We start from the raw sequence: 15,080 nt of genomic DNA, 5'->3' as shown, positions 1-15,080 counted from the left end.
ATCAGTCTGGATGCACAAAACACACAAGCATGCATGGGTGTGCCTGCACACCAAAGTACACGCACACCTAGTTAGCACACAATATACTCATAAGCTACTTTTGCATAATATTCACAGACATTCGTAAAAGAAGCACTCGGAGTCTTTAAATTTTGTTAATTTTGATTGCCAAAATATAACAATACGCCATCAGAATCAAAAGCCGGGCATTCAACGTGTTACTAGAGTTAAAGTATTATCAGCAAAGTATATAAAGCATGATGTACGCACAATGTTGTAGAGTTGAAGTGACATATTAAACTGTCTTAAATTGGTTATACTCAAGTAAAGTACAAACTCCTTAAAGGAAGTATGGTAAATATAGGTAATTACTGTCCACCACTGCTCAGTTGCACATGCACTTAATGAGCAAAGACACATTGTCAGCTGAGCTCACATCTCCAGATGTAATTTTATCCTATTTGACAGACCAGTTTGAGTTGTTGACAAGAATCTCGGAAGTTTCAAAGCAGTTGCATTCTTTTTCACAAGAACTGTACACACCTGACCAGCCCAACTGCTTAATAAACTGAGGACTATGAGTAATTTCCTCAAAAGTTGCCAAAACTGGTGGGCACACCTTATTAATCAGATGCTAAAAATACTGTGCATGAAACATTTAGTTGTTTACAGAGAGTGCGGTAAAAAATATTTTTATGGCGCAATTACCCCAAATACTATAGTCCTAAATGGCAGTTATTATAATAGTGTAAGCCGAACGAACAGACACTAGTTGCTTGCTCCCTCCTTCAAATCTCCTGACTGTCGAGGAATATGGCGGTTGTCCATAACATGTAAACCTCGATTTCGCCAACAAAACACTTTAAATTAAATCGTCATGGTATTCGAACCAATTACGTTATTATAGCCTGTTATAATGCGATTACAGGGCTTGATCACACTGATTGTCTCTTTAAGAAGCAGTGAGAGTGAGAGGAGGTGGTGCGGTTTCACACCCCGGGGTGGGAAGCACAGGCGGGGCCGGCCACCGCTGACTGACAGCCGCTCCAAGGCTCTCCAGAACCCGTAACGACCAATGAGGTTAGAGCAGGACCCGCCCATCGAATCGCAACAACCAATCGCTGCGAGCCATGGGCGGAGCCTGGAATCGCTGTTGTGCATCCAACGTGGGACTACGGAACGATCCCCCAGAAAGAAAAAAAAAAGGAAAAGTAACTCAAGATAGGAAAAAAGTCCTGGTGGTGGTGCTACACGGTCGGAAGGAGGGGGGGACCCTATTTTGCTATTAATCGGATCGTTGAGATTGTGTGACCACAGACTGCACCTGATAAGCGGTCGGTTGAGTTCTGCCGGGAACCGACTGCGTGTATTTCAAAGTTGGATTTATTCGAGCACAGTGAGGTGCTGGTGAGACTGGAGAGACTGGTGAGACTGGGACGACATGCAGCGCTCGGCTTGAGAGATCAACGCTGGAGTTTTTCGGCACTACTCCTAACTTATTTGCTCCGTCTCTAACTTCGCAGTGACCATTTAATAACACCACAAGAAGTCACCGCGTAGCCTTTCTGCTACGCTTTAAACACTTGTTTTTTTTGAAGGCGATCCCGGACGCACTGTGTCCTTTAACATTTTAGCTGTTGCATGTTTTCCAACATGTCACCAGAATCGGTTATCCTACCGATAAAGTAGTTTAATGTCTGTATGAACACCCTGTTTAAACTTACATGTAAGTTCAGGGCGACATACACAGTTCGCTGTCGTCTAGTTCTGCTGGAGCACCTTTGATTCCTGAGCCCGCGTCGGACCCCGGAGGAGAAAGTTGGACTGGGGGGGGACTGTCCTAAATGACTGTTACTGAGATGGAAAACGTTTTACTGCACCACAGCTGCTATTGCTAGCCTCTCTCCTACGACAACAACAAAAAAAAAGACACTTAATGTGCTCTCAGGGGCGTTCAGTCTCTCCCAAGCCACGTTAATATCCCGGTTCGTGGGTGAGCTCAGCGGCCGCGCTATTAAAACTGGATACAAAATGGCGGCGTCCCTGGGACGATTTGGATATGTTTCTCCTTGTGTTTTTTATTTAATACTGTCGGTCGAACTGTTCACCGGCTTTGGATTGGGTTCAGACTTGCCGTGTGCCCAGAACTGTACCTGCGACGGGGATTCAGTGGACTGTAGCGACCTGGAGCTGACGGCGACGCCTCTGGACCTTCCAGTCCGGACCGTCTCCTTGTAAGTAAAGCGCTCAGGAGCTCCAGCCTATTTATTGACCAGCCCATAACGGGGGACACTGTGTATAAAGAAAAATAAGGTGACCAAAAGCATAGAAACTTATTTTGCATATAGTTAAATATATATATATTAAGAAAGTAGTGCTGATTTAGTTTACTCTTAAGGAATCCCTCTGAGAATATTTAGAGTTGCATAATACAATTGTCTTTAAACTGCAGTTGATAGTAAAAGCGAGCTGTCGTGTTTATTCTCTCTTCAGCACAGTCACTTTAAATGAGAAAGTTTTAGTAGTAAAATGAAACTTCTCCTCATTTTCCCTGTTAACCAATTAAAAGTCCCCCGGAGGTCCCTGAACCCCTCTTCCCTCTGGAAACCAATGGGACAACAAAGCAGCAGCGCTATTTGCTCACACAGCCCTGTTATAACCTGGTTATGATTGTTTATGCAATGCATAGGTTACGTTTTTCACCACATCATTCCCAGCAGGCCCAGGGGTTTTGAGTTTGTTACAGGTGTAATGATAACAGGGACGTACACAAACTCAGAGTATTCTGTGAGTGGACATCATTTATTAAGGGTTGAAAGGTCTTGCTCAAGGGCACTATTAAGGGCGATATTGTTCATAATAAAAGACCTATATATTTTTTCCTTAAACTGATCCTGTTATTTGGAAAACTTTTTTTTTTTTTTTTTTATATGTCAGACTTAAATTGCCACTTTAAACAATTCCCTGCAGCCTGTTTATCAAATCCCTAGTATGAACCTATGTGAAGTTGCTTTACCTTAAAATTGAATTAACTTCCAGCAATATTAGAGGCTACGACTTACAGTCCGTAAACTTTGATATATTTCATAGTTTGTAGACAATATTAGCATTTACATTTTAATGTATTAATCTAAAAATGCTATAAAGAACAAACAGTCCCCTCAGGTTGAGTAAACAAATAGACCCGAACATATAATTACCAATAAACCTGTGCCTTATTCAGTCAGATTTATAATGGCTATTACCATAATTCCTGTTTCTGTGTTTCTAGCCATACTTCACAAATGACATTTCTTGTAAATTAAGCTTTGTTTCCTCAGGATAAGGCTGACAACAGTTGAATCCCAGCCAGCCAGCTCATTTAGGAAATGAGCCAATTTGGGAGACTTTTTTCATGGAACACCCTCCAACGTTTAGGAGACCTCAGCACTTATCAAGCTGAATGACACAATTTATTTACAGACAACATGACTCTCTGTCCTCCCAATCAACATTTTGGCTCTAACCTCAGTTTACCGCAACCACTGTCCAGTGGTTATTGTGAATCCTTGGTGACAATGGGGCATCTTGTTACAGGTTCTTTAGCATGTGTTTGTGTTTGTGTGTGTGTGTGTGTGTGTGTGTGTGTGTGTGTGTGTGTGTGTGTGTGTGTGTGTGTGTGTGTGTGTGTTGCTGGGAACGTGGGGTTAAAGAGCAAAGACCCAGAGACTTCTCTGGCTCCCAGGTTCCTGTGTTAAGCAGTTTATCTTCCCCTGGGAAGTAAGGAATGCAACTTTTAAAAAGTTCTCTAAAAAAAACATGAATAACAGCACTTGTGCCCGGGTAGCCTCGTTGCCCTGAAGCACCACTTGGCCAAGTTCAAGTGCCGACGCTGTTTATCATGCAAGTACGCAGACACACACTGCTCCTCCTGTCCTCGTGGACAAAGGACAACTACTGTGGGACAAATGTTCCATCTCGAGCAGCTGCTCTAAACCTTTAGGTTCCTGTTAAGATATGGTTCGTAAACTCCGTCTCTCTCCAAGTCTACTTCTGTTATCTCGGCCAAACCTTATCGGTCAAGATTTAAGAACCCGCAATCTTGTTGTTTTTCAAAGGGAATGGCTTTATGGCTTTCGGATTATCTTTTTAAAACACCTAGGTTGCATATTTCCACACCACTTGAGATAGTCACATTATGTTGGCAGGTGACTCAAAGGAAACCAGCTCTGTTCCTCTGGGGTCTGTAAACGAGCCAGATTAGCAGATGATTACTGCAAACCCAAAGAGACAAGTATGGACCATTTCACTTGTGGCCCAGTTTGATCCCATTTTGAAGGTGCCGTACGCCAAGTCCTGTTCACTTAGGTGGATGAAATTACTTTTTGAGTTGTGGGTTGAAAGTTTATTTAGTGTCTAAGTTCTGCTGCCGGTGCACAAGAATGTGAGTCTGTGTGTGTGTGTGTGCTTGTTGTGGGTGTACGTTATTCTCAGAAGAAAGGGAAACTGTAGTGCTGTGTAAAATGACAAGTTGTGATGGCAAGCTATATAGCATAGTTCAACAATAATAACATTATCTTGTCAATAGAGCTGACCGAGACCGTTTGCACAATGCCTTGATCTTTAAGAAAAGTGTGTTTGTCTGTCGCTACCTTCAGGCATCTAAGCTTAGTTAAAATCAGTGTGGTATCGACTGTCTGTTATGTTTACCCCAGGGAGGGAACAACAGTAGTGGTAGTTGGAGGGAGGGAGGACAGTATTTGTGGGTGTTAGTAAGCACAAGGGCCAGCTTTCCTACTTCTCTCTTCTACAAACTCAATGACCTGATACACCTGTAGGATCTGACTTAAACAGGTAGCTTGAACACATGTGACTGCAATTGTTAAACAACAGTTGTACTTCTATACATGTGCTTTGTAAACCTACTTACGGATGTTCAGCGTCCTCTATGTTCGGCTTTGTTGTCTATGGGCTTACAGTGGCTTAAAACTAATGGAGCTTTCCCACCCTTTTGTGTGGGTGAAGAAGGATTGCGCTGTCATGTATTTGCTGCAATTATCTTTATACAGGCTCTTAAATTGGGATTACGGTAATGAACACAGCAGTAGCACCTCAGGAGCTGCATTTACACAGCAGTTTACAGAGGGGGGGGGGGGGTGTATCACAAGCTTTTAGCTGTGCAGAGCTTATGTGCTCCCTCAAGTGACGATGTCTTCTCTATTTTTTCTATTGCCTCTAATTTTTTTTGAACTACCTGCAATGTGTTAAATGCACTGCTTTATAACTACAATGCATTTTTGATTAATTTCAAGTAAGTTGCCGTTGGACCCTCATTATGCACTCTCACCTCCTGCTCTGAGCTAGAACAGTTTTTTTAAGATAACTTTGTAGGAGCAATTCTGGGGACCTTAATGAATATGTGTCCAGAGGAGATATGTGGCTAGCTAGATGCTAGGTGTTGGCAGTTTATCCATCAGTAGTAGAAGTAGAACTACTACTACTAGTAGTAGAGAAAAGCCCAGACGCCTTCCACTGGTCAAAATAATCTTCCTTCGGGACCCTGGTTTTAATAGTCCCCTATGAGAAAGCGTCCTTGATGAGGAATCAAGGAAACAAACATGTTGGTGCAGCCTGGCAGAGCAGACAGAGCAAACAAGGAGACATGGTGAGGGATTGAGGGGTGTTGTGTGATTGAGTAGGTGTGAAACATACAAACAATACTTTACTTAATGAACTGACAATGAATGCATTGCTAGAAAACCGATATTGCTATCTCGATAATTTTTTTTTAAGTCACATGAATCCCTGGGATTGGCCACTAAGGTTTTCCTAGCGTCTTTAAAGCCTCTTCAGTCCTAAATGTGTTTGTCAAACCTATCCTTTGCTGTTTTACATCAGTCCTTCTAACATTTAACAAACTTGACCACCAGTCTCAGATGTCTGTCCATTCTTTCTGATTGATGAATAGCCTAATAGCATTCAAAGCAAGTTTGCTCTCACAGTCACATATTCCCTCTCAGGAGTGGTGCCTTATCTTATTTGCAGCCAGGGTAATGTGCATAAAAAGCATTTTTGCCCACAGTGCCACCGACATAATGGGATTTTGCAAGTAAATAAAATCAGGAACGTGACTAATTTTGCTGGCTGAGATTGCCGTGGTTGGATGGAGATAAAGCAGAAACATGATGTCTGTTTTCCAGCCTCTTTACGTCTACGTGTCCAATGCAAGATTGTAAAAATCCTTTTAGTATTTTTATTGTTCAAGAAAGCTGCACTTTTTATGGGGTTTATTCTTTAAAGTTAAGTCCTTGCCCCACCAGCTTGCGGTAACCCTGGTGAAAAGCAAGAATAAGCACGTAACCCAGCATTTCCCAAGTGGTTTCCCAATGTGCTGGCCATAATGCGTGGTGTACACCAGACGTTCTTCCGCAACTCAACCCCAGGCCGTATCCTTAAAGTTCCCAAGTACATGCCTTATTGGTAAACACACCACCCCCAACAGTTGGTTTTGGCTTCTGCCCTCAGGAAATGGGTTTTGTGTTGGTGGTTTGCTGACAGGGGCTGGGCGGGCTCTAGGGCTGGCTGCTTGTGGGACTGGTCGGCAGAGGGTGGGGCCGCAGATCACCTGGCCCGGGGCGCTATGTGGGGAGGTGGGTGGACATTTTCCGCCCACTGCATGGAAGTGTTTTGTCAATGTCACGGTCTGCTGCTAGTGCTGCTGCTGCTGCTGCCTTCGGGCTGGTTCCACTAGTTGGTGAAAGTCCTGTCAGTGGTCAGAAACCTCAACCACTGTCACACATGTTGTAACACACCCAGTAAACCCAGAGGACATGAAGCATTACAGGACTGTCTGCTTGTTTGTCACACAGAACTCTTTTTATATGGAGTTGTTGTTCAATTTATCTAACCTATCATGGTCTGATCATGTCCATATATAGTGTTAGTGTGCTTAATCTTGATGGGATGACTGATATATGAACACTAAGCTGCATAAATGCCTCTTCCTTGCTTAAACAGGTGAACATTTCAGCAGGGGGGGTGCAGAGATGCAGCAGTAGCCAGGGCTGACTCCCCTTGTGGTTTCTAGGGCATTTCTCGCTACGCAGCCTCGTAATCTTGTGGTATTGGGAGTATACCAAGTTTGTTTATTGTCATAGTTTCCTTACCCTCGCGACTCTCACATCCACATGTGGATATTTTAAAGACAAACTCGAGCGCTCGGAAGGGTTTAAGATGATATTATCGTTGGCACAGATTTTTTTATCAGCTGCTCTTCCCTTTTTAACTCCCTTATCAGGCTGTTTGGCGTTATGTTGGATAGTTAAAGCAGAGGGAGTTCCTATATGGAAATGTAAGCAAGCAAGCAAGCAATCTATTTCAAATTGTAAATGATCCTCTATTAACGGATTGAGATGATTCATGCATATCTTTAGCTGTGAACAAATTAGGAAGGAACAGCTCAGGTTGAGCCCTCACTCTCATAACAACAGATACGATCTGACATTAACATGGAGATATGGACGTGAGCTCACGTCCCCTCACTGGCTTTATAATGACAATCAAACAGCTGCTGCCACAAGTCATTCTACAGGAATCCAGTCCGGCAGAATAGATGGTGAAGATACTTTAGGGCGCCTTTCCCCCCTCCCCCCAAAGTCGGTGTCTACAAAGTGGGCTTGATCGATGAATCATCTGTGAATTCTCTACATCTGGTAAGAGTTTGGAAATCTGGAGAAGATGTTAGAAGAAGGAAAAAAAAAAAGCGTGACTTGGACGGAGAGGGAGACGTACTGGGCAAGCGAGAGCAAGCTTCTCCCCAGAAAACAGGCAGTCTTTGGAGGAGCCAGTGGAGCTTTGAGTGCTAAGTTGGGCCTTACATTTTTTTTTTTAGCCTCTGCACTGTGTGATACTGCAGAAAGGAAATGAGCATCAGGGCTCCACTGTCTAGACACCCACATATTCACATGCACTTGGAGTCCACTATTTAGAAAAACGTATTTCAACGCTGGCTGGAGTGTAATTATCGCAGAATTTTGCCCTGCTAGTATAATAAACAATAAGCAGGGAAAATTGATTAATGATCCTGTCTTTGTCTACGCTTTGAAGTTTGGAGCGTAAGGTCAGCTGTCTGCACAGCACTAAAACAATAGCCCTGCTTAAAAGACACACTGTATTTATGTTGTTCTTTCAGATTAATTGGGGACGCTCATTTCCTTTTACTGATAATGAAGTAAATCTGGCGCTATTAGTAACAAATTACATTGTTATTGCGCTAGAATCCAGTTGTTAAATGCAGGACCATGACCCTGTGTGTGTTTGTGGACGATTGCACAGGCGTGCATGCAGTTTGAACATCATGAGCGTTATTGTGCTTCTCATCTGGAGTGTCCAGGCTGGCGTCGTCTGGGAAACTGTATGTGGGTTCATGCAGTGCCTCAGGCTAGTGCAGACCCCTCTCCCCAATCTTCTCCCTATTTGTTTGGAGTGCCCTGCATCAGCCCCGAACCAGCAGCGTGAAGAATGGCGGCGCACATGGCCCCAAGATGTGGCCTTGCCTTCCTGCCTCGGAAAAAAAAAACCTTCAGAAACTGAGTCACACTCCTAGCCTCACTGATTTCAAAGGCTGCAGCAGCTCCTTTGTTCAGTTATGTGGTGGGGGGTGGGGGGTATTTCACCATTTGTAATGCAAATGGTGAAATACGCTGATCCAGTCAGCGCTGCACTTCTCTGATCTTGAGCCGAAGTTCTCGTCACTCTCCCCATATCTTGCACTTTATCACTATAATATTATTATTATTATTATTGCAAAAAATCTTGTTTGTCGGCTCATTATTTTAACCTTGTCAAAGTTGATAAGATATTGCTCTACTGGTTTCCCTTCCTCTGTTTGACTGGCGTTTAGAAGGGTGGCCTGGAGCTGGTGTTGGCTTTGTGTACACTCTCACTGCAGTTGCCTGGCTGTAAACTGGCCCTTAATGACAGGAAGAATGTGTGTGTGTGTGTGTGTGTGGGGGGGGCTGGGGGGAGCCCTCAGACACTCAGGTTATTATTTGACTAGTTTTTATGATGCTCTGAAATCGACCACATTAAAGGGCCTTTGTCTCCCGGCTGGACTACACAAAGCTCATCACTGACATCACTTCACACTTTCTGGCGAGCAAAGTTCACGCCGCATTTGTCTGCGATAGAAAGTGGGAAAGATAATGATGATGTATCTGTGTGTGTGTGCGCGAGTCCCCGGCCGTTCCGTTTCATCCCGCCCCGTATCTCCTCTCTCCCACACACACCAGACTGTGTGTGCTGACTTACAAGCATACTGTCATCCGCCATGACATCACTCCTGTACTCCCAGCCTTTTCATCGACTCCCACAGCACCCATAGCGCAGATATGTTTTAAAGTCTTTTAATGAGTTTTATATGTCAGATCAGCTGCGCGGTCCAGCAATGACGGCGCTGAGCCCTGTTTTTCTTCATCAGACGGTTTGCTTAGTCAGGCGAGTCTTTTATGAGTCGTCTTTTGAAGACTTCTCTTCCAGGGAGGCTCGGATTGGAGCTAATGCTTCAGATGTATTACGTATCCTTCCAGTAGTTGGCTTATTATCAGTTGATCTCTTATTTTTGTTCAGCCTATGAAAAGTTGATGATGAACACCCTTCAAAAGATACTGTGGTAATTAGTAGCATTTGTTTGACAGTTTGAAAACCCAAAGTTACACATCTTTATTTATGAGGGAGGAAAGCAAGGGAGTGACCTCATGTCTGAACATTCTTGACGGATGAGTTATTCAGTGATGTAATAGTTATCAGTTCATGTTATACTGATTAATAAACCCAAAAATGAGTGACACTGCTTCAGGGCAACAGGTGGTTGATGATTTGTTCCATTACATTTGTCTATTTCTGGGGAATAATTGTGTTGCAGTCTTGTGTTTTAAATGTCTGCTGTTCTCCATAGTGAAGCCTTTTCCTCCTGATATTAAACAGTCTCTATAATTATTGTTTATAATGTGTCGGGAGGTGTTTGGGTTTGCGTTGGAATACGGGAGTGTAACTGTGGCTCTCTATCCCTGCACATCCTCTCTCCATCCGCCCTGTTGTTTCTCGTCTCCAGTTCGGCTGACAGAAGAGAGGTTATGGTGACCCGTGCTCACTGATGGATGGACAGCAGTTTAGACTAGAACCCCGTTGAGGCGTTGGACAGTGCAGTTTAGAACAGACGGCAAATGATACATGGGGCCTGTTTTTTATATTTGTGAACGTTTTGTAACATCAAGCCGTTTTAACTTGAATATGATGACTTCAGAGGAACTTTGTGCTGAATTGAGGCCCAAGTCTGCCACCAGATTAATCATAAAGTCTTTGGTCTGGAGTTATATTTTTTCGATTATTTGATACATTTCTTAGGAAGTGATAAATTAAATTTAATTGATTCTTGTAAAATAACTTATGATAACATGCTCGTTCATTTGTATTATAGTATTTAATTATCTTTTTAAACCATGCATTATTTTACAAGATTTTAAATGAACATAAAAAACCGAAGCAGTGAGACTGAAGTGGACCAATCAGAACAGGTTGAATTTAGTGGGAAAGCATTTGGCTCAACATGCAGCCTTGAATTGTCTCACGCTTTACTTTGGTTAAGTACCTGGCAGAGAGAGCTTTAGATTATGATCCGGCTGAGTAATGTCAAACAGTCCTGCCCATTTGTATAAACTATTTGTACCATACAAAGAAATGCTGTGTTTGAAGCATTAATGCTTTGTAGTGATTAGAGGTTGGTTTATCACAGCGACTGTTCCTATCTCTACTATACATCCTTTTCCGGCTGGTTAATTTATATGACTTAAACCTACAGAGGTTGACATCGCTGGTTGGTTCTCCGGACCTAGCGCTTGACTAGTTATTTTAAAAAGTTTCTGCTGGCGTTGGTGGCTACATCTGTCAAAGTCAAAAAAACTCTTAATAGCTTCAAGGCTTTTTCTAGAAAACCAGCGTGATTGTAAGGTCACTTTCTGGAAAGCATTAACCACGCTTAGCACCGGAGTCTCCCGCCACCCACCCCCACCTTCCACAGGGGAGAGAAGGAGGGAGAGGGAGAGGGAGGGAAACCTGTGTTATCACCATCGCTTCATACAGTAGGTGTTAAAATGCTGTGAAACTTATCTAATCTGATAGGCGAGAGAATAAATCTGGCTGAGAATGAGATGGGGGAGAAAAAAGGGCTCAGTTGTGTAAACACCGTCGGTGACTCACAAAGAGGCACATGTGTGTCTGCGCACTCACACAAAGGACCCGTTTTGTTTGTTGCCGTGGCCTTTAGCACCAGCACGGCAGGTTTGGCTCTCAAACGAGACTTGCTTCTTTTTTTTTTGCTTTTCTTTGTCATCCCTTTGTTCTGTTATAAGCTTTGAGCTTTGTGCCTATGGATATGTGCATAGGCCAATGATATTAAGCGTAAAATGCTATGATGTCTCTGGATTTATATCTTTATTTGCTTGTAATACAAGGTTCACTTGTAAAATCTCTGGATTTAAAAACAACTGACAGCACTCTCTGAAGTTCATCTTTTCTGAGCTGTATGTGTGTGAGTGTGTGTGTGTATGTGTGTGTTGACTGAATATCTGTACCTCCAGGCAGAGGCGGCCCAAAGGAGAGCTGCGTGATTTTTCACTTAGTTTCACGGTAACGAGGTAATTGCCTCCTGTTGCAGAGGACGACAGTTCAGTGCTCCGGGGCCGCGATGGGAGGTGCCCCAGTAAATGATCATGACGTAGTCACACATGCACGACTCCCTCCTTGTAAACAGTCTTTCCTACAAAATGATGCTTGTAATTTCATGTCAGTGGTGGGTGATAAATATATAAATAATATTGCCAAAATCTAACTTTATAAATACAATATAACGATATTTACAATCAATCACATATTGGATAAATCACAAGCTGAATAAACTCATTAATCTTGTTCAGTCAAATGGCTCTTTGATGATTTACTATTAAAGTTTCCAATTATTTAACACCAGACACTCACTGAACATACCTTTAGAAAATAGCATGCCAACTAGCTTATCCTATCCTCGATTGTGGTCTGATAAACAGTAAATTATCAAATTTAACTAAACAAAATGAAAACTGGAGCTGTCATACCTGGCGGTTTCCACGGGAACGCAGCCACCGAGGCTTTTCGTCGTACAAAAGTGGGCGTGGTTTCATCTTGGTTGGGGTAGTCGCAGGCCTACCTGTCAGGCCTGTGCCTTAAGGGCAGACACAGGCTCTGCTATTATCTCGTCACCAACACACACACAATCACACACATGCGGTGGGAAAGATTTGGAAGGGAGACTGTCATTATCTGCAATCACATACAGAAGACAAGAAAGGGAAATCCGTCAAGTGAGGACATGATGTGTTAAATAACAGTCTTTAGCTTTGGTATTGTCCCAGCCTCCTCACATTAGCTTTCATAATAGAACCTACTTTCTCTAAAATGATGAATGACATGAATTAACAGCGTCTGCCACAGAGTTCAGCCCCTGAAGGCCACTTTTTCGCAGCGGTCTTTTAGGAACGCGGCGGGACAAGAGGGTGAGGAATGTGTTGCATCAGGTAAAAGGACAAGAGGGTGAGGAATGTGTTGCATCAGGTAAAAGTGTCCCCGGTGTCTGGGAACAAGCAGCCATCTCTCGGCGGGCCTGTGAAACATTCCTGGGCCGTCTCTCACGTCTGGACGGAGGGGACGGAGGGAGGGGTCGGGACGCAGGCGGCTCGGAGCTGTGGGCTCCCTTTGTCTCGCACCGGCCAAACCCCACCACAAAAAAAAAAACACAAACGGCACTCTCACTGCAGCCTCCTCTCTGCCAACAGGCAGGCAGCATGCCAGCCTGTCAGCCAGCCAGGAGGTGTGTGACAGAGATGGCACTTGTTTATGCGCTGAGTAAATCTGAATCATATGGCGTGGGAAGGTCTCATCTGAAATGCAGATGTGTGTTAGGTGAGCACACGTAACCCCCTCCTTCTCACTCAACGCTGGTAACGCTATATCACGGGACAAATCACTCCGTAATAAGCCCTCTGTACGAGTCAAGTGCCGGCTATTAAATGCACTGTTAGTCTAAAGTGCAAATTGACTGCTGCAGATGAATGGCCTGTGGGTTATGTTTGGGAAAGTGAGCCAGGAGTGAGAGACACTCTCTATCAATAGTATTGATCTGGCCCTACTTGAAGGCTGGCTGAATGGATGTACTGCTGTGTTTTTCAGACATACTCAATATGGGCCGTTTGTCTTAATGGGAGAAATAATTGTTGTTATTGATCCGGATCCTAATTTTAAACTACTGAATGACAAATACAGTAAAGATCATGAAATACATATATCATTGCGCTGCTGATATTTAGGTTTTTAATTGTCCTCCCCTGTTCACTATTTGGCAAATGAGGAATTGAACTACTTATTTAATTTACATCTTCTTCTTTTTTCAGAAACCTTGGCCACAACAAGCTGACCGCCATCAATGTTGAAGCTTTTGACACCCTTCCCAACTTGAGAGAGCTGTAAGTAGTCACCAACAGAACACACACACACATACACACACGATTTCAATCTGCAGCAAACACCTGAACACTTTCTAAAGTACTTACTAAAGTGTGTGTATGGCCCTGTTTTGCTCTGTTGTGAGTGTTTCAAATTGTAAAATCTGAATGTGGCTTAGAATTTAATTCATTAGCATCAGTTGTGATTGCGTATTTCTCAATGACTTAATTCTGACTACCGTACATGATTGCCACTCTACTTCCTAGTAGCATCCTCGTATGTGTTCCCTTGAACTAAGTCCAATTGAGAATAAAGTGGTGGTTTTCTATATTAAGCCTCCCCTCCACCACCTGATACTGTGGCCAACGCTGGCCTTGTAAATATTTTATATGGTGAGGAGAGGGCTTGGCTCTGTGTCACTCAGCGCCGGCACACAAGACACATACACACACATGCACAAGCTAACCGGTGATACACACACTGGTGACATCTTTGGCAGGCCGGCCGGCCAGTCATACGCTCCCCGACATCTGTTTCACTCCCGTGTTATTTTTGGTTTTTAAAAAGGATGACTTGCTACTTGCTCTGTGGCAGACATGACAAGTCTTGTTTTAAATCTTTTGGTTTGATTGAATTTAGCCCCATGTGATGGAGCACGTGGGATAGCCCCAATGACACTGGGCTAGAAAATTCAAATTTTGTGTAAAAATGACACGTATAACTTCTAAAACATTATGTGTAGCTTGATGCAGGCTCTGTTTTTGTGTCTAAATTTGAGATTTAGAAAATAAATGTATTTTTGTTTATTTTAACCAGTAACGCTTCTTAAATCCTTTCCAGTGCTTCTATTTTTTCAGTTTGGAAGTGTCTTATAATTGTTAAAATGACTCTGTTAAGTCCTCATAACAGCGTATCATTCTCATCTTTGTTTTCCTTCAGTGCACAATTTTCTTCTCTAACCCACTACTACGTGTGTTTGTTATTCTAGGCGGCTGGACCACAATGAGCTGACCTCCATACCAGATTTAGGACAGGCTGCTTCCAAGATTGTATCCCTCTACCTGTAAGTACTGCCCCATTTACTGCTAAACACAGTACCAGAATGATCTGGCTCTCCGTCACTGAGGTCAGTGGCCTCTTTGAAATGCTCCTGAAATAGTCTCCCTCCGTCTGTGGAGATGCCTTTTCATCTCAGAAGTAATGCATTAATGTGAAGTTGCAGATGAATGTGACTCCATTGCATTTAACTAATCCCCCCACCCCTCCACTTAAGCTCTGTTGGTGTAAATATGGAGCTCTGTCTTTAGCGTTTAGCGCGTGGTCAAGTAACCGACTAGTGTCAGTTCGTATATAGTTCCATCTCGGCTGCTCCCGGTTGTGAAACTGTGCCTGTGGGGACTGCCTGCACTGGCATCTCACTGGAGATTTACTGCCCTATTTGGGTAGGGCGTGTGTGCACTTGTGTCACAAACGTGAGCTCAGTAGTCAATCAACAGTCTCCGCTTTTACAGTCACGGCGAGAAAGTGGTAGTTTGTATTCCTGATGTCAGTAAATGCAACCTCTAAGA

At 43.4% G+C, this 15,080-nt stretch overlaps 1 protein-coding gene across 1 annotated transcript in view; it reads left to right on the top strand.

The window, feature by feature from the left end:
- Positions 1 to 1,248: 1,248 nt before the first annotated feature.
- lrig1 (leucine-rich repeats and immunoglobulin-like domains 1) overlaps positions 1,249 to 15,080 on the top strand; it is a 36,018-nt gene continuing 22,186 nt past the window's right edge. The window contains exons 1-3 of the mRNA XM_054616150.1: positions 1,249 to 2,234; positions 13,461 to 13,532; positions 14,501 to 14,575. Of these exons, the coding sequence (XP_054472125.1) occupies positions 2,032 to 2,234; positions 13,461 to 13,532; positions 14,501 to 14,575 (350 nt within the window). The 5' untranslated portion in view covers positions 1,249 to 2,031. The remainder of the gene's footprint in view (positions 2,235 to 13,460; positions 13,533 to 14,500; positions 14,576 to 15,080) is intronic.

This window comes from Anoplopoma fimbria, chromosome 17 (genome assembly GCF_027596085.1).
Source record: "Anoplopoma fimbria isolate UVic2021 breed Golden Eagle Sablefish chromosome 17, Afim_UVic_2022, whole genome shotgun sequence".
NCBI lineage: Eukaryota > Metazoa > Chordata > Actinopteri > Perciformes > Anoplopomatidae > Anoplopoma > Anoplopoma fimbria.
Note: the sequence above shows the minus strand (reverse complement) of the source record. Positions and strands in the feature narration are given on the sequence as shown.